Consider the following 20,059-nt stretch of genomic DNA (forward strand, 5'->3'; position numbering starts at 1 on the left):
CATTTTTCTTAAGAGTAATAGAATGCTTCATGGTAAAAATGTAAGTTGCACTAGTGACGCACTACTGGTCTTTGGAAAATTCGGAAGCAATATAATAATCTTGATTATACGGTGCTACAACAAAACCATATCGTGTTAACAACAGTAACAGTAAAAAATTACGATTATAACCTTTATTGCAGTATGAAAATAATAGAAAATTGATAAATAGACTCCGAAGCACAATGTGTTTGGATGCTCGAAGAGTTAAAAATTCACGATTGTATTGTTAAACTGTTTTAAAGTCCTCCGGCTCCGTAAAGATTTTTTTTAATCTGTTGAGCCTTGCCGAATATATAAATAGAGAATAAAGAAAATCCCGATTAGATCTAAACTTCCCATCCCAAATCATACATTTAGAATCGACTCAACCGTTTGAATGTCTATTCCAAAAATTGCACCAACATAGCTGAGTAGGTATAGATTCTTTTGATGATCTGCAAACGATTGCAATTGATTAACCAATATTTTAAATAACCAAACCAACAACTCACATCCACAAATGTCTCCATATTGAGTAGCGCCAGTCCACCGACCGTCATCTCCACTGCATTTTGCGATCGATGAATCATAAAGCCAATCATCTTCTGCTCCTCAACTGAAAGCCTATACCAACAGGTATCGTACAATGCTCGCATAATTTCATCGTTCTGAAATACGTAACAAAATATTCAAACATCCTCCATGTCATCAATTTGCAGCTCTCCACCTTAATCGTGAGAACAGCTCCCAGGACACAAAATTCTAATAACTGGAAGAAAGCAAAAACCAGGAATGTAAGTGCACCTATGTTGTAGGTAAAGTAGAAGTTGAACAATGACAGGGAAATGCAGGCTACTGACGACAAAACCTGCACAAACACTGTTGATGCATAGTTTTCATTCAACATCTCCTCGTAGCTGGAATGGATCTCACAATTACTTAAACATGCCATTAACATTTCTGTGATCATATTACCCAATGAGTTCCTGATGCATGACACATATCTCCAAAACATGTTTCCGAGTGTCTTCCAACGTTCGCTCCTCCTTTTCAGTCAGATTATCTAACTCACGCAAACCATTTATAAACACATCTGCCAATGAAGGCATATGCCCGACAATAATAATGGTTCCAAGGTCCGCAGCGAGAATACCCGCCACAGCCATAGTTATCAGTATGAAATGAAAAATGGTTGTTATGATGAATCCCGATAAAGAATCCGTGTCTATTCCAGGTATATGCAAATTAATAAGCAACAATCGCTCTTCAAAACGTATGTAAGTGACTATTGGAAATATGAAGAAACCAAGGCCACCACAAACGGCAACAACTTGAAAAAATCTAAACATATAGGTGATCAAAACTCCCCAATACACCAATCGGCGATTGTTCTCTTTGTGCTTGATGTTCCTACCGTAGAAAGACGTAAGCCGTTGATTATTTTCTTGGTAGTACTTTGCTTTCACCAATCCTATGTACGCTTTTATGAGAGTTGAAAATCCCATCCCAAATATCGATAGCGTTTCAAACATTTGGAACCAATCACCCGCATGGAGTACGATAGTATATCCACTGAATAACATAAACATCATCAGGCAAATAGAACTGAACCACGTCATCAGGTTTGGTTTGAATGATACCTCCAAGACGTCGTATCCGACCCACCGAAGCTGCCAGCGCATAACTCCGACCAGCTTTTCGTACACATCGATGCCATGAAGTTGATCCTGTGCTTCCTCATCGAAGATCAAAAAATTGTGCTTCAGAATGCGACGGAAATCCATGCCGGGCGGTAGTTATTTGAAGACTGAGTGAAGGCAACAGAGGCCACAATTATTGGAAGCTCATTAAGGGGGTCTTGCGTCCTCATTATCAATTCAAAAGATTCCAAACCGCGTCGCAAAAAAAGCAATTAATATTGCAGTGGTATGAGTGTGTGTATTGTATAAGAACGCGGATTAGGATTATTATCACTATCAGGAAAATAATCATAATCTGAGGTATTCCAGAGCAATTGAAGCATGTAGGGTAGATGCACCAGTTGTGGAAAGTGTACCAGTTATAGCGCAACTCAATTTAAACGCCGTAGGCCAAAGTTGGTTCATTTCTTAAGTAGGTAGTGCCATTACTGATTTGGTAAAGGCATTGGGAGGGGCCTGTTGTATTTTTTTTATTTTGCTACACTAAGGTTAAATAAAAACTCGCGATGATGCTATTCAATCAAAATGCGTCAAGGTAACTTGTTTTTGGGTACATTTTTACTGTGACCAATAATATGACATTGAGGCTTGCTATTATTTTCATGGTAAAACAAATAATTTTGAAATATTTATTTCATAACAACGATTGGGACCGTATGAGGAACTTTAAAAGCTAACTGAATTTGAATAAGCAATAAATTTAAGCATCTCAATCTTAAGAAAATTTTCATTGTTAGGTAATTCCATGAATTTTGTAACTAGCTTATTTTAGATTTTGATTATATCATCATCAGATAAATCTCAGACATAGGAAACAACATTAAATTTTAAGAGTTTGAATTATATATTTTTTTTCTAAAATTTTGCCTTTGAAACAAGGTAAGTGCACACAGTGCACACAGAATAAATTCCATACATTTTAAAACTTGTTTGACTTCGACAATTTTCAATATATATGTATGTCTATGCACAATTCCTAACATTTTGGATGTTAAAGCAAAAATAATTTTGAGATCCTAAAACCATGTTTTCAAGATTTTATAATTAAAAAAATATATCTCTGATACAGATTGTAAACATAAATTATTCGAATACAGATGTTAATGGAAGCCAACGAATTTAGATCAATTGTCATTATTCTAAGACTAAGCTCAAATTGCAAGATCCTTCGTAGACAGTCATTTCATAAAACATCTAGTACATGAATTCTTAAAACAAATAAAATCAGAATTTTAATAATAATACTATGTTTTGATAAGGCTGAAAATTTCATAAAAACTCCACGAAATAATTATGCCTAAAAAAAAATCGCCGAAATGTTAATCAAAATACATTGTAGGAAATTAAAAAATCTTGAATTTCCTGGACTTCAAAATTTGTAATCTTGAGAAACTTACCTGTATTATGACGCTAACAGCATTTTGCAAGAGGAAAATTGTTCGTGGTAATAAAGTAAGAAAAAAATAATATATAAAAATTTCTCTGACTATATGTTTAGTATAACTTCTGCGTGAAGTCATCGATTTACATAGTTGAAGATGCTAATTTCAAATAACTGACTGAAGTGGTAATTTTTATACGATAGATGAGGAGGAGATGAAAGTATAGAATTGATAGTTCCGTTTAGATTACGGCAGTGTGAAAATTGCATATAGAAGAGTAGATAGCGAGCTAGGACAACTTTTAAGGAAGGTACAAATCGGTTTTATCATCTCTCTTTACCAAACTCCCCCCTTTGCAGAGGGATGATGAGGGGTGTGTCCTCCCCGCCACCACTGGCAAAATGGGTACATGAAATTTCGGAAATCAAAAAAATTTTGTTGATGCCAAATGTCTTAAAAATGCATGAAACGCGAGATTTGGTGTAATCTCGAAAAAAAATTTGACTTTTTAACATATCCACCTAATACGGGACAACCCTTTATATATGTTTCTTTTAAATTCCTACCCTATAGAGGTGCCAAAAAAGTACCCGCATAAAGCATATTGTTTATCTGGCTTCCTTTTGGGTATTAATTAAAAAACACACACTAACAGTGTTCTCCTACAGGCAAGCAACAGTCTCAAGTACTTATTTCTACGTAAACTTTTCTACCTTGGCTTTTTCTACCTATGCTTTAGTATAAAAAGGATGTGATCTGAGGATGTATGATCAATCAGTAGTGCGTTTGACGAAGACAACAATCGGAGAACTGATAGAGAATAGTACAACAGTTTGTTAAAAATGGTTTCATTTGGCAAGTTGGAGAATATCTGCCGTCGTTCGGCCATTCTGTTAACTTGCCGACGTATAGTTGAGTTTTTCGTAAACATATGTTTCATTTGCGTGCTGAAAAAAAAGTTGTAAGCTTAGTGCCTTCCTAACAATAAAGGAATTAAAGGATGCTTGGAAGAAAAAAAACTTAACACATTTGGTAAATGATATAAGCATAAAGAAAAAACTGTTGCTATTTTTCAAAACCTGGAAAGCCTTATTAAACTGCAAACTTAGAATGGCTAAGAAAGACGTCGAAAAAAGGAACACATTTCATGGATCATTGCGGAGTTTGTTTGATATCGGGAAGAATTTTAAGGCAAAAACCCGTGAAGAAAAGCAGGCGATGCAATATTTGCAAAAACAGCGGGAACAAGCTCATCTTGAAGAAGAAACTGAGGTTCTCCCTACCAATGAAACCAAATCGTGTAGCGATTTTGAGGAAGAAGGGTCAAGCCAAAGACCGGATCAAATTTGTAGTGCAACCTCAATTGAAACATCATCACAAAACGACAGCCAGGCTGGCTCAGTGTACTCGCCTAGTACATCCGAAAGAGCTTCTCCAAAAACAGGTACGTTGTGATGTTTTACTAATGTTTTTTTTTTTTTTTTTTAGATTATACACCTATTACCATCCATATTAATGTATTTTGAACGTTCTAGGTTCTCCAAAACCAGCTTTGACACGTAAATCGCAACTGATACGAGTTGTTACAGTTGAGGTAGCTGCTGCATTGGACCGCTGTCAAGTGAGTGATCGAAATGCTGTGTTTCTAATATCATCGATCGCTAGTTATCGATCGATGTTTCATCATTATTGTTGAACAAGGAATCTGTCAGAATCGCCAGAGCAGGAATTCGCTAACAAATACAACATGATTTAGAAGCGTCGTTTAAGCCAGATAAAAATTTAACAGTACATTGGGATTCTAAGCTACTACCTAACAAATTACCATCCAAAGCTATACCAAAAACCGGGCACTTGGCCATAGTTGTATCAGACGAAGGCATTAGCAAATTATTGGCTGTTCCACCCATCGAAAACTCTACGGGGGCACAACAAGCAGAAGCGGTGTACAATGCAGTCGTCGAATGGGGGCTTGCGGACAGGTATGATCTTAAATCTTGTATGTTCACCACAGAATTCTGACTATTTTATCGTTTGTTTTCAGAATTATGTTTACATCTTTTGATACTACTGCATCAAACACCGGTAGAAAAAAAAAAGCTGCGTGTCAGTACCTGGACAAATTGTTTAATAGGCAGCTTATAGGCCTCCCTTGTAGACACCACATACATGAACTGCTACTTCGCAAAGTTTTTAAAATTCTGAAATTTGAAACGTCAAAGTCTCCAAATGTTGACATTTTTGAGGAATTCCAATCAAAATGGCACATTTTGGAAAATACTTCATACCACTCAGGTATGGATGATGATTTTTTTAAAATAGCTATTTCGGAAATAGAAAGATTCGCGTTATTGGAGTTTTATGAAAAACAAATTAGAGAGCAACACCACCGTGGTGATTACCGAGAGGTTCTACAACTTGCCATTTTATATTTGGGTGGAAAAATCGATGAAAAATTACAAATAAGAGCTCCTGGTGCGTTCCACAATGCAAGGTGGATGGCCAAAATCATTTATTCTTTGAAAATGTTTATTCTTCGGCATGAATTTGCTTTACCAGATAAAACTAAAAATCAACTAGCTCGATTTTGTGTGTTCATTGTAAAAATTTATTTGAAAAGTTGGTTTCTTTCTCCGTGTGCTGCGATGGCACCCAACAACGATCTGAACCTGTTAAAAATATTTAAGGAATATGAAACTGTCGATGAAGACGTTGCGAAAGCAGTACATAAAGGAATTTTAACTCACTTGCAATATTTGGACAACAGCCTTATCGGACTATGTCTGTTCGAAGAAAATGTAGACCTCCCGGTTAAGAAAAAGGTCATCGAAGCCTTACTTCTATCAGGTGAATGCTTTAATTGATACATTTGCATTTAATTTTCTAATGATTTTTTTTTACTCATAAAAACATTACAGCCAGATCCATTGTTGAATCCAACGATATTTCAACGATTGAACTACACTCGTTTGTACAAGGCAGCAGTGTTATTGAAAACTTATTCAAAGCTCTCCAAAATTCCGAAGTCGTTGCTGCATGTCGATATGGAGCAGTGGAGTAGTTCCATCGAGTTAAAAAATGCCAAAAGACGGGTTCAATGTTCGGAAGTAGTTAATGATAATGCAGAGCGTGGAATAGCATTTATTAAAACATACAATTCAAAACTATCCACGGATGAAGATCAAAAGCAGTGCATTTAACAATTAGTTGAAGATCATCTAAAAAATTATAAGAATACCAGGAAATCTGATTTGGTGTAGCTAATAAGGAAATATATGACAAAGTATAAAACAAGTATTTTTTCATCTTTTCAGGCAAATGTTCCTCTTGTGTAAAACTCATGATTCCAAAAAAAAAACAGATTAACGCAATTCAAGATATTTTTACAATTGATTTTAGGAATTTCTGATGAAAAGTTGTGGTTTTTCATATATTTTTGAATTTTTGGACCACCCTAATGAAGAATAATTGGACCACCCTAGTGAATTATTTCGTATTAGATCCTAAATGGTGGTTTAATTCGATATATAAGCAGGTTGGAGACAATTATGAACAGTTTTAGAAGCCGACTCATCAATCTTCTATGAAAAAAATTCAAAGTCCCAGAAAGTCGATTTTTGAAAAAAAAAAAAATTCGAGACTACACCAAATCTTGACGTTTCATGCATTTTTAAGACATTTGGCATCAACAAAATTTTTTTGATTTCCGAAATTTCATGGAGATTTTCAGTGAAAAAAGTCAAACTTTGACGCGTTTGCGCCATCCCTAAATCATGTCCGATTGAGCTCAAATTTGGCATAGGGTCATTTTTCGAGGCAATAAACATTTTGTGTATGGTTTGTTAGCGAAATTAAAAATTACCATTTTCGCTGGCAGTGCGTTTGTGCTTTGTTGCTTTACTTTAAGTTTATAATCAATTGTAACTCCTAGATATTTGACTTCACGTAAAAGTTGAAGAATGTGAAGACCAGTTATTTTTATGTTCCTTCTTTTTGTGAATGGGATAATATGTGTTTTGTGTTCTCCATGCAATGGAGAATGTATGGCTTGTTGCATCCTATTTTTAATGACATCATCATATTTTCCCCGAAAAATTATTACAATATCATCTGCAATCAGGGTGCCTTCCATTCATTTTGACTAAAAACATTTTTTAATGAATTATCATCATCAGAAAAACGCTCATTGTGACTCTGTCAAAGCTAAATTTGCAGGTTTGTGAGTGAAACACAAACTTTAAAAACTTTTCTTATTACTTACACATACCAAACATCATCATAAAATCTTATTATTCCATAATTTCATAAAACATTTTTTTAGTCAAAATGAATGGAAGGCACCCTTGCAAACCCCATTATTTCAAAACCCTGTGATTCTAGATTTGTTAGTAAATCGTCTACTGCTAATGACCACAGAAGTTGAGACAAAACACCCCCTTGTGGGCATCCTTTAACAGCTCTTACTGAAATAGATGAGCTGCCGAGCTCAGCCGAAATTTCACGTTTTGAAAGAATTTCACTAATCCAGCTTATGATACGTATGTCAAAGCCACGCTTTGACATTGACTTTGCCATAGAAGTGTGTGATGCGTTGTCAAACGCTCCCTCAATATCAAGAAATGTTGCAAGCAAAATTTATTTTGCTTCAAACGATTTTTCTATTTTTGAAACAAGTGTGTGTAACGCTGTTATAGTTGATTTTCCTGATTGATAAGCAAACTGATGGCTGCTCAAAGGATTACTTTTCAATTGTTTTGATTTTATGTGTTGATCTATAAGCTTTTCCATGATTTTTAGCATTACGGATGATAAGCTTATTGGTCTAAATGATTTAGGTGAAGTCTTATCTTTCTTGTTAGTATGACGGTATATACCCAAGCATAAGACTTGCTTTAAACATATTAGTAAAAGATGAAGTAAGTATCCCATTTATTTTTTGAGGAAAGGCAGGAAATATTCCATCCCTGCCAGGAGATTTGAATGGTTCAAATTCATTTATGGCCCATTTTACCTTAGAACTACTAAACATTTCATCAGCTATGCTTTTTCCATCATATGTCGATGTTAATAAACCAGCCTTGGACCTATTTATGTTAGATTCATCCTGAGCATTTATCTTGGGTTTGATTTCATCAGTATTGTCCTGTAAGGTTGGTAAATTGTTTTTGCTTATAAGTACTGAACATGGGAAATGTGTTTGCATCATTACTTGCAGTGTTTCAGTTCCATCGGAAGTAAAGCAATTGTTTTCCCTTTTGAGAGTTCCAAAACCATTTGAATGATCTTTGGAAAGGACTTGCCAATCTGTTAAATCTGGTTGGTCAAATTTGTTTTCCGTAAGAATTTCATAAGTTTGGATTCTTCTACTCTATCACAATATAATATTTCAGTAACATTGTCCTTTAGTCCATTTGCAGTCAACCAGGAGGTGACGAACGTTTAATGATTCACCGCATGTCTGGCACATGTTGCCTTCTTTGTTGAAGAGGTGCTGATGTGCACGTGTGACCGATTCTTAAACGAGTGAGTGCCCACTGCTCCGTGGAGGAGGATCGATCCGTCCAAGCAAGTGTAGATGGTTTACAAATTCGTAGAAAATTACTGCTGTTATTCCATTCGACCTCCCATTGTTGTCGAACTTGTTGTTTGCTGTGTCTGACTACGTCTTCACCGGGAACTGCAATATCCAAAAGATTTCCATATCTTCCTTGTTTGGCTAAATCGTCTGCTTTGATGTTTCCTAATATTCCAACGTGACTCGGGATGCAACAGAAGTCGATGGTTTTGCTTTCTGCTTCGATTTCGATAGATTGGATCCACGGGTGTCGTGATTGTCCTTTCTCTAATGCTGTCAGAATCTGTGAAAATTACGGTGGCTTCGTTTGTCTTGACAAAATTGGTTGTAGCGTAGAGGATGGCCATGGCATCTGCTGAAAAAATGGAGCATATCGCGAGTAGTTGGAAGTGAGCTTTTTGTGCTTCAGAGAATATCCCGAAACCGACCTTTCCGGAGTCCACCGAGCCATTCGTGAACAAACGTCTATGGAATAGATGTTTATGTTGGCACAGATCGAGATATATTTGTTGTGCTATCACAGGCGGTTCCCCTACTTTATATTGCTTTTTAAAGGGTCCAATCTACTCGAGGTATCCGTGCATTCCAAAACCTTCTACCGGCTCTCTTTAAGGGAGCTATTTCAGGCAAAACCTCACCAGTAAGTTTTTCATAGGCAAGACTTACTCTTGGTGCTAGCTGATTTTTGTAGTTTATCAACTTACCTGACTGTGTGGATAAATATTCCCAATACTCTACAGTTATTCGTCCATGGCTCCTGAATCAAAGCAACATCCAGTTGGCTTTGATTGCACGTTTTACAAAGTACAGCTGTAGCTCCCTCTGCCTGATGTAAGTTTATTTGAATAAATTTGATATTGCTGTTGTTATTGTTTTGACTATTGTTTCCATAGCCATTTCTGTTATTCGTTCTATTGTCTAGAAAGTTGTTGTTGTTGATAATAATTTTATTTGCGTTATTATTGTTCACTGTGTTCACGCTTTTCTGAGGTGCTTTCAGCCCCCCTGTGTTGGTTTTGCGATTACCCAAATTTTTCATGTAATTTGAAATGTACTTATTGGTTGTTTTGTGACCCTTGTTAAGACCAGCTTTGGAGTGTGGTACTGTATGAGGAGTTCTAGGAGAGTTGAAAGCATTTTGTTTGGACCCCACAAAACCTTTAGATCCTGGAGGTTGTTGAAACGTGTTCTGTGGTCCTTGTACAGTGTTGCTGGTTCCTTCGGGAATTTTACTAATCCCACTAGGTCCCGGTAAGCACAGTACTTTGGAATCTGATCTACTCTTCATACATACCCACGCATTGTTTTAAGCACAATTCCATTCAAACTATCCTGCAACTAAATTCCGAGCACAAATTTCATCGAAAAAAAAAAAAGACATTTATGCATAAAAATATATGTACAAATTTCCATCTCTTCGTTGAAAACTGCACAACATACAGTCTTGAAAGAATATTTGAATGTTTAAACAGTTGGATCCTCAGAACTTGATCTAATTGAAATCTTGGAAAAGCATCCAGAGAACCGTACTAATATCTTCGATTATATGGAGATCTGTTGAATATTTCCTTCTGCCTACAAAGGATGTTTGAAAGAATAACCTATTAACTTATGCAACGTATCCTGAACATCTACAAAACTCCCTAAATTTTTCCTCCACTGCTACGAAATTCCATGGAATTATTCCAAATTCCAATTTTTTTCCCATCTCCATTAATTCTGCAAAGATCTCTGAACATATTGGCACTTCAGGAAAGACAACTTAGACATTTACAAATATTTTTGAACATCTATGAAGTTTCTTGAAATTTAACGAATTTCCCAAAACCTCCAAGGAGACCATGGAGCTTGTTTTGAAGTTCGGTCTCTTGCAAACTGCAACGGAATTCTCTTAACTGAAGCGCGGATTCCTAAAGTTCTTGGAAGCTTATTGAACTATTTTTAGATCTTCTACAAAATTCCCTGAACTTTAAAAAAAATTCCTTGCTCTTATATGAAGTTTTACGCTACTCCTCAAAATGCTACGTAATTCGCAAAACTTTACAAAGCTTCCTGAACTTCTGCGCTGATTTTCGGCAAAGTTCCATAAACGAAATTTCTGGAATTTTCACGTAATTTCCACAAATATTCCAAAATCATGAGGCTTCAGTGCCATGAAATTGTATAGAGGCTTCCGATCAGCAATGAGGTACTCTGAAATAAAATATTATTCCTCTAACTTCAACGATGCTCTGCGATGCTTTTTTTTTCCTTGATTTGTTTTCCGTCGATCTTTTTTTTCCGTGCTGAGCACCAATGCTACCGACGCCAGGGAGGCAGCTCCCACACCTAGACCCTACCTATCGACACATCAACTCATGAATCGGGGACCAACGGCTTTACTTCCCTACCGAAGGAAGGCGTGATCAGAGATGTTATGCCTCAGAACATCCCGGAGGCGCCGACTGGGATTGAACCCAGGCTTGCTGGGGTGAGAGGCAATCACGCTTACCACTACACCACCACCGGCGCCGCTATCTTAAAAGTCCTTTTTAAGTTGTACGAAGTTCTCAGAAGTTAAAGAAAAACCCCTGGGCTCATGCCATTATGCCATCGATTAAATGTCGATATGATATAATTTCACAAAATCTTTTCTTCTAGTCCAGAACATAAGAAAAGTAGTCAACATAAAGGATTAAAAAAAAATTTATTTGTGGTCGAATTCTATCACTCGCTGTTAAAAAAGTAACGTCAAACTTGACAACGTCAATACAAAAATACCAAAAATTCCGGGAGGGGGGGGGCCTAGCCCCCTTTGCACCCCTATTAGCTACGTCAATGAGTTTTATTTTATTAGTTCGTTATAATAAAGTGACACGTTAAATTGTTTTTAATAAGATATTTTTGGAAAGAAGACACTGAGAAGGAAACACACGCGATGGTGTGGTGGAACGGTCGAAAATTGGTCGACTCAAATTTGGAGATTTTTTTTTAATCGTGCATTTCCAAATAAACTTGATAACCCCTTATTTTGAAGGTCTGTGCGTACGGAATGTTGCCTCTATTTTGTTTTTGACATTTTCGATTTAGTTGTCAAAATGGCATCGAAACAAGAGGAACACCGTATCAAAATTTTGCTCGCGCATAAGCGAAATCCAAATTATTCCCACGCAGATTGATTGCGCCATAAATTTTCAAGGCGGATTTCAAGCAGCTTGCAGGTCAATAATTTATACGGCTACCGCAAAAAAAAGGTTCAAGATAAGTTTAAGCAGAAAAAGTTGTCAAAGTTCCCGTAAAAAAATACTTGGTTTGGCAGGCGATTTGTACTTGTGGGCTGAAAAGCGAAATTTTCGTCACAACTGGCATTGTCAACAAAAATATTTATGAAAATAATTGTTTGCAAAAACGATTGAATCCTTTTTTGAAAAAACACAGTTGTTCCGTGCTGTTTGGGCCAGACTCTGGTTCCTTAGTTACGTGAAAATGGCTCAGGAATGACAACGTCCAAGTCGTACCCAAGGACAAAAGCCCTCCAAGCTTGCCGGAGCTGCACCCAATTGAAAAATATTGGGCAGTCGTTAAGCGGAACCTCAATAAAACTCAGAAAATTTGGAAATGAACAACAGTTCAAAGCAAATTGACGTTCAGCATCAAATAAGGTTGATACAATAGCGGTACACAATATGATGGAAGGTGTGAAACGTAAAGCCTGACAGTTCGCATTTGAAAAATCGAAAGTCGAATCAAATAATTTTCCTGTATTGTGTAGTAATTCAGTACCCGAGCACGTTTTAAATAAGGTTTCAAGTTGTTGCGTAACCTCTAAATCATCATCAATCTTTACGATTGTTTGCACACGCGCATATCTTCGGTTTATGAATCAAACTGGAGGGTGGCCTATAAGAAATCTTACACTTTTTTCAAAAGGAACCACCCTAGCAACCAGCTACAAATTTAAAATGACATCACAGCATCGTACAAACTGTTGCTAAGATGGTGATTTGTGCTTTGAAGGTTACGAAATAGCGCTTCAGAATACGGCAGATAGCTACTTCTAACGGTTTTTGCTACAATTTAAGATGCCTGGTTACAGTTAATGCAAGGCATAGAACTGATTCACGCCTTTATTATTAATTTAACCAATATATGTGAGACGTAGTATCCGGGTACCCAGCTCCCATTTGAAAAAAAAACTTACCGTGGTGAAGAAACTTTCACATGAATTATAAATACAGCTGTGATCCTACAACGTAGAACCTTCAACTGGTAATTACCTTCTTCTTTATTGGCTTATAACATCCCTACTGGGACTCTATACCAGCTCTCAACTAAGTGTTCTAGATGCACTTTCACTATAAGAGATAAGAGCAATATAAGTATGTACAATTTTTTAAAATTAGTATCATTGTGCGGCAAATACAACCAGATTTTTTTCCATCCCGAAACGTTCCTAGACCGGATGGGGAATCGTATGGTCTAGAATTTTATGATCTTCCCAAGCAACACACATGTTCTATAACAGTTTATATAACCTTTGTATGACTAGTTTTTGGATGTATAGCAGTTTCCCCAACATAATTCATTGAATTTGTGTTCCTTGGGATTTTTGTAGCTGCGCCTTTACCGACCGAGCGAAGGAAGGCCCCAACTGGTTATTAACTGGGATGCAATTTGAATTGCGGGTATAGCCACTGTAATATTTACAAGCGGAAATAAAAAAAAACAGAAACACTGCACTTAGAGCAGCAGAATTTATGATCCAGTCCAACCGAAGCACCAGTTTACACTCAGCAAACGGAAGACCAACATGAACCTCCGCCGCGCAATCAGACGTCACCTGGTGATCTTTAATGAGGAAGCTCTGCTTCAAATTCAAGGCATCGATCTGTATGAAGGCCTTCTTCGCCGTTTGCGTTGGAAGCTTCGTCTGATCGGTATGGACGTCCTAACGGTTCCATTCATTTGGAGCCCGATGACGTTCTTTACTTGCTTGAGTTTGCTATCGTTCATTCTGTTCACTGGATACACGGTCTATCTTCATTGGGGCGATTGGTTTCAAGTGATCGAAACATTGTCCTTGGTAGGTATGGGATCCTCGTCTCTGGTAAAAGCGTACAGCGGACTGATGAATTCCGATTTCTATCGAGGAAACTATCGGCGACTGACAGCTTTGTATCGAAACAATGGCAAACACAAGAAGAACAACCGCCAACTGGTGTACTGGGGTGTCTTGATCGACTACGCATACTGGTTTTTCCTGGCGATTTTCATTTCTGGTAGCTTCGGCTTTCTGATCATTCCCATGTACACATACATTCGCTTTAACGAGCGATTGTTGTTGATAAATTTGCACATTCCTGGAATCGATACGGATACAAGCCTTGGTTATGCCGTCACTACTGCATACCACCTAATGCTGTTGGGTTTGGCTGTGGCAGGAATCCTTGTCGCTGACCTTGCAGTCATCATTGTCATTGGACATGTTGCGGGAATCACAGATGTTTTCAAAAATGCTTTGAACGAGCTGGATCAGTTGCTAGAGACGAATGACAGGAACGCTGAACAGATTCGGAAAAAACTCCTGGAAGTGTGTGTCATTCATCAGGAAATCATCACGTAATACCTTTGATGAGTAGCTTCAGAAGTACTCCCTGGATATAACACTCAATCCATTGCAGCTACGAAGAGGATTTGGATGCGGCCCATGGAGCCATTGTCTTCGTCCAAGTGCTTTCATCAGTGGCTTGTATTGCGCTGTCGTTGTTTAATTTCTACATGACTCTGAATATAGGCATTCTGACGTTCCTGGCGATGGCCTTTTTCCAATTGTTGCAATATTGTGTCATGGGTACCATTTTGACGATTAAGGTGAGTGTTTGGCATATTTAGGCGAGTGATGGAAATAATTTATTAATGATATATATATTTTCAGAACGATGAAATTATGCTGGCCTTGGGTGATACTCGATGGTATTATCTTCCGTGTGAGATGCAAAAAATGATGGGTTTCATGTTGCAACGATCGCAGAACGCAGTTGAGATGACGATCGGTGGAATATCTCTGCTTAACATGGAAACGTTCGTAGAGGTATGATGGATGTTTTAAATGGAACACGTAAACATTAATATTTTTTTTTTTTCAATTTGCAGATCATAAAAAAGATCTACTCGTACTCAGCAATGTTGATGCAGTTTCTGGAATAAACTATCCCACTGGTATCAGTTTCTTTAACAGAAATTCAGTACAATTTTAAATGTCTGCTGGAGCACACAACATATTGTAAGTGGGGGTGACATTGGGCACAAAATCAAAATGTTCGCCCTACCTTAGAACGTCCACATGTTAGCAAGAAACACATTTTTAAGTATTTTTTCAATGATATATTCACGACTGTCATGAAAATGGTTGATTTAAATTGATATCTCATTTTACTAAAATTAAATAAAAAAAAAAAAAAATCCAATGTATAACCTTATGTGGGGTAACATTGGGCCAATAAATAAATTAGGTTAAAATATCTTAAAATATGTAATTGTAACGTAGCTTTTAGCAGTACACTTGGTTATGATCACAATTTACTTTGTACGTATGGCTAAAGATAGCGTGTTACTCTCGTCTATCGACATAAAAGTGCGTTCAAACATTTGTCTGTAGACATTTTTAAAAACGTGTTTTTGCCACTATTTATGACACTTAACATTACAGGACTATTTAAATAAAATAAGTAAATGATGACGAGCTATTTAACTTTTAGAGAGTTCATAACGTGCATATCGTCATAGCAACTGAAACGTTCCTTAAACCTGACCATAAGGTTAAAATGGACGCAAATTATTTCATATATCGAAATGATCGTCTTGTTGCCATCATTGTTCACAGACGAATCAAACATAAAATTTTTTCTTCAATAATAACCAAAGTTTTTGAAACTTTGGGAGTTTCTGCTGAAACAAAATTTAGACAACTTACTTTTATAGCTGCCTATTTATCATTCCAATGCGTAGGCCAGCAAAAGAATTTCTCAAGTCTTCAGAAACTTTCCCGTCATAGGTCTAAATTCTTCATTATTGGCGATTTTAATGCAAAACAAATATGAATATTTTCTCTCGGTAAAATAGTTCCCCAGAAATCATCAGGGGGATTGATTTGTGCGAATTAAGATCTTAAACTTTAAAAACATAACATGATAGCTCCAGGTGATGATGGATTTTTTCTATATCCTTATAAAAACTCCCAGAGAGGGCCTTGTCTTTCTTGTTAAAATTATTCAACAGATTTTTCCATTTGGCATACTTTCCTGATAAACGGAAAAATGCAAAAGTTGTTCCAATTTTGAAGTCGGATAAAAATCCAGCTGAAGCTTCTAGCTATCGTCCAATAAGTTTGCTTTCTTCAATAAGTAAACTTTTTGAAAAGATAATTTTAAATAGAAAGATGCTTCACATCAATACGAACTCAATATTTGCAGACGAGCAGTTTGGATTTCGCCATGTGCATTTAACTACTCATCAACTCTTAAGAGTTACCATTTTATTTCGTTCAGACAAATCTGAAGGCTGTTCAACTGGAGTTGCTCTTCTAGACATAGAATAAGCATTCAACAGGGTTCCGGGCCATTTGGACCAATGGGTCGTTTGTGTAATCCTACGACAAATCTACGGTCGTGTCTTGGAAACATCCTCATACTTTTTATGTTTTGAGTAAAAAGTCTGCTTTAGTTCTTTAAACAGTTGACTATGTAATTTTCTTCCAGAATTCTTCCAGGTACAATTGGAATATAATCCTTAATTAGAATGTAATCATGTAGTTTATCCATTCCGTTTCACACGCTGAGCCGGTCAAGACGTAATGGTCTCGTTGTACGACACTATTGTTTGAGTTTTTCCCCACGCGAGGGTTTTTTCTTACCAAAGTTAGTTGGCATAGTATTATAGACAACAAGGGCGCGAGTGAGGAAGCCGTTAACCATGCGCCGAAAGCTTTGCTTACGGTCCAGCTTTAATCATGATCATCGCAACACCAACGTAAGCACATCATCACTATCGGTACATCACACCATCGACAGCAACAACGAAATTGCCTACCGAGTCGACCGAGGCACACCAGCTACGAGGTTATTGACCCATTATTGGATCAAACTATTGCATTCAATGTGAAATTTTTCTACATTTTGACTCGAGTTAATGTCAACTACGGACCTGCAGTCGCAACGGGTCGGATGCGCGGTTTATCGAGTGTTAAAATAATGAAATTCCGAATTTGGGCCGAACGCGAGTGAAAGATGCAAAACGCGTTCCGCTGGTCAGCCGGCAGCAAGAAAGAAGCACTCGCAGCAGTAGAACCACCGGGTGAAAAACTGCTGCTGGAATCAAAAGACTAACGCTGGAGGAGCACGAGGATATTTCCAGCTTCCCGTCGGTGCAGTGGAGCTCCCTTGAACGGCGAATAGATCCGGATCGTTCGTTCCTTTTTGTTCGGATATATTTTCAATCCAGTAACGCTGGTAGATCACCTTTTCGTGATGTGTTACTGGAACAAGATTTTCAGCAAACTCTAGTCCTGAACACGAGGGGAACAGGAGCTTTCAGTAAGCAGGGGAACACACGTTGGACCTTGTTAATCGTGACAAGACTCGAGTATGTAGTTTTTGGTGCTGCCATGGTGATTGTATTTGGGGAGCTTGTTCCAGTTGAAAACAACCCGTTTGTCTCCTGCCGGGATGACCTCAATCGCGCGTGATCTATTTTGCGAGTGCAAGAACGTAGTTGAGTTTTGTGGGGGGGGGGTACGCTTGATCTAGTTTGGGATACATTGCTGACTACTTTCGGGAACGTGATATCATTTGAATAACTTGTTTAACCAGGGCTTAAACAATCGTCACGTCGGTCATAGCTTTTTATGATAGCCTGAACAATGCGTAAAGAACAAACCGAAACATTGAACGTCGCGTGAAAGTGGAACTTTATGAAGACCTAAGTGTTTTTGACGTTGGATAACGTCTTTCGGCAACATACGGGGGTACAAAATTGAAACCAGTCATTTTGGATGCGTTACGAAAAATTAAAAGATTTTGAACGATAATAACTCAACCGTCTCTCGATAGATTTACGAAATAAAGGCATCAATCGATTGGAAATATTTCTAGCAATTTGCTGAATGTTTCAAACTATTGATTTCATTCTGTAAACTATTGAAACATGGTTAAAAGTAAACCATTGTCTAAAGATGGTGAAAATCGATTGGTTTTTTTTTTATTTTCTTATACTTTGTCCAACCGAGACATCAGATGCGAGTATCTGACACCTCTGATATTTTCTGTTCTACTATATAAGCGTCCAACAAGGTCGCCCATTCCATCATTGTCTATCCGATCGTCGACCAAGTAGCAGAGCAGCAGAGCAGCAGAGCAGCAGAGCAGCAGTACCAGAGCAGCGGAAGCAGAGCAACGGCAGCAGAGCAGCGGCAGCAGAGCCTGGGTGCGTTGGTGCCAGTGCTCCAGTATACTGGGCCGCCGTCATGGAATGCCCAGCTGCTGCAGTTCTCAGTCGGTCGTATTCACCGTCTGCTCCGCAAGGGCAACTACGCCGAGCGCGTTGGAAAAATGGCCCTTTTCAGGGCCACAACATTATCAAGAAAGAGTTTAACGATTAATTTTCTAAAGTTGAATTTTCGCAGAGCCATATTTTACCTCGAAAAATAATTTTAAAATTCTTAACAACGAGAATCTTGAAAACATAATAAAATTTACTTAGAAAGTACCATATGTTATTTTCTAGTGGACCTTTTCACTTTGATATGAAAATAAAGTGAAATTCATTTCCAAATCCTATACCGGACCCGGCTGTGTTTGTTTTCAAAATCTCGAAAACAAACCCCCGCACACGTTCTACTTCGTTACTTAATCTAGACAAGAACAGAACGAACGATTTTAAATTTTAAAGGTCACTTCAACTCTTTTGAATTATTGTGGTGGCCCTGAAAAGGGCCGGTTTTGTTAAGATTTATACGGGATAATTAAGCGCGTTCTCCACGAATATGACGAGCCAGCTGGATGTCCTTCGGCATGATAGTGACGCGCTTGGCGTGGATGGCACACAGATTGGTATCCTCGAACAGACCGACCAGATAGGCCTCGCTAGCTTCCTGCAGAGCCATAACAGCTGAGCTCTGGAAGCGCAGATCGGTCTTGAAGTCCTGGGCAATTTCACGGACCAGACGTTGGAAAGGCAACTTTCGGATCAGCAGTTCGGCGGATTTCTGATAGCGACGGATCTCGCGCAAGGCGACGGTGCCTGGCCGGTAGCGATGGGGCTTCTTTACTCCTCCGGTGGCTGGAGCGCTCTTGCGAGCGGCCTTCGTTGCCAACTGCTTGCGAGGAGCCTTTCCTCCAGTGGACTTGCGAGCGGTCGCTGAGCCATTTTGTTGGTTGTGATGTGTATTCAATGAAAGCACACTGTGGAATAAAAAATAAAAATCACTTCCATTCTGTTTTATAACATGCGTTTTCTGTGTTCAACCAATCAGAAACGATGAAAGAACAAGAACACAACAACTAACAAAAAGAATTTAACCCTCGAGTAGGTATAAAACAGCCAAAATTTGGAATTTTTGTTCACTTTCGTTTCAACCTTCATCGACGTTACAATTATCATACTAGAAAATGACTGGACGCGGCAAGGGTGGAAAAGGACTTGGCAAAGGAGGAGCCAAGCGTCACCGAAAAGTGTTGCGTGACAACATCCAGGGCATCACTAAACCTGCAATCCGTCGTTTGGCTCGTCGTGGTGGAGTTAAGAGAATTTCCGGTCTCATTTACGAAGAAACCAGAGGAGTGCTGAAGGTGTTTCTGGAAAACGTTATTCGTGACGCCGTTACTTACACCGAACATGCGTAGAGGAAGACTGTCACCGCCATGGATGTCGTTTACGCTCTGAAGCGGCAGGGACGTACTCTGTACAGATTCGGGGGTTAATTTAGTATCATCGACTCAGAACAAAAAACCGGCCCTTTTCAGGGCCACCATATAAATTTAAAAGGTGTTTTAGAATTGACTTTCTTGCCATTCTGGCTCTGTGGCAACATTCTGTGAAAGGTTGAAGTGATGTGATGGAGCGTTCATCAATCTGCGGGTGTTAAGCTTAAATCAACGTAGGTCCTGCTGGTTACCGCTACTAATCCAGTACCGACAATATTCTGCATACATTTTGGTGTGGTAGTTCCAGATACGTCGTGCACTTCCGGAATGAAAAGGCCTGAGTTGTCCGAACGCGCTTTGGGGAAAGATATCGCAAAAGAGTTATTAAGGAATATTCCTAAAATATAATATACACAAGTAAGTACAACACATAACAGACGTTATCCAACGCCAACCCAGCGGTCGTATCTAGTATACAACCCT

General features: G+C 38.2%; 3 protein-coding genes across 3 annotated transcripts in view; 1 reads left to right on the plus strand and 2 right to left on the minus strand.

Annotated features, from left to right (window-relative positions):
* Positions 1 to 1,805, minus strand: part of LOC135710234 (putative odorant receptor 83c) — a 41,396-nt gene extending 39,591 nt beyond the window's left edge. The window contains exon 1 of the mRNA XM_065232750.1: positions 1,552 to 1,805. Within this exon, the coding sequence (XP_065088822.1) occupies positions 1,552 to 1,805 (254 nt within the window). The remainder of the gene's footprint in view (positions 1 to 1,551) is intronic.
* An 11,827-nt stretch (positions 1,806 to 13,632) lies between these two features.
* LOC135710235 (putative odorant receptor 83c) lies at positions 13,633 to 14,864 on the plus strand. Its single transcript, XM_065232751.1, has 4 exons — positions 13,633 to 14,276; positions 14,339 to 14,528; positions 14,593 to 14,748; positions 14,811 to 14,864. The coding sequence occupies exons 1-4, from the start codon at positions 13,633 to 13,635 to the stop codon at positions 14,862 to 14,864; spliced, it is 1,044 nt and encodes a 347-aa protein (XP_065088823.1).
* A 3,811-nt stretch (positions 14,865 to 18,675) lies between these two features.
* On the minus strand, positions 18,676 to 19,575 carry LOC135710236 (histone H3-like). Its single transcript, XM_065232752.1, has 2 exons — positions 19,541 to 19,575; positions 18,676 to 19,114 (listed from the first exon to the last, which is right to left on the minus strand). Exons 1-2 carry the CDS (start codon positions 19,573 to 19,575, stop codon positions 18,676 to 18,678), a joined length of 474 nt encoding a protein of 157 aa, XP_065088824.1.
* Between the last annotated feature and the right edge of the window lie 484 nt (positions 19,576 to 20,059).

This window comes from Ochlerotatus camptorhynchus, unplaced genomic scaffold (genome assembly GCF_037179485.1).
Source record: "Ochlerotatus camptorhynchus isolate MF236.1 unplaced genomic scaffold, CSIRO-AGI_Acam_v1.1 ptg000372l, whole genome shotgun sequence".
Taxonomy (NCBI): domain Eukaryota; kingdom Metazoa; phylum Arthropoda; class Insecta; order Diptera; family Culicidae; genus Ochlerotatus; species Ochlerotatus camptorhynchus.

Excerpts from the sequence above, each read along its gene's own strand:
- LOC135710235 (XM_065232751.1), top strand. The coding sequence starts at position 13,633 with ATGACGTTCTTTACTTGCTTGAGTTTGCTATCGTTCATTCTGTTCACT. Across the intron at positions 14,277-14,338 it reads ATTCATCAGGAAATCATCAC|CTACGAAGAGGATTTGGATG; the intron begins GTAATACCTTTG and ends AATCCATTGCAG. Across the intron at positions 14,749-14,810 it reads ACATGGAAACGTTCGTAGAG|ATCATAAAAAAGATCTACTC; the intron begins GTATGATGGATG and ends TTCAATTTGCAG.
- LOC135710236 (XM_065232752.1), bottom strand. The coding sequence starts at position 19,575 with ATGGCGGTGACAGTCTTCCTCTACGCATGTTCGGT. Across the intron at positions 19,115-19,540 it reads TTCCTCTACGCATGTTCGGT|TGTGCTTTCATTGAATACAC; the intron begins GTAAGTAACGGC and ends TTTATTCCACAG.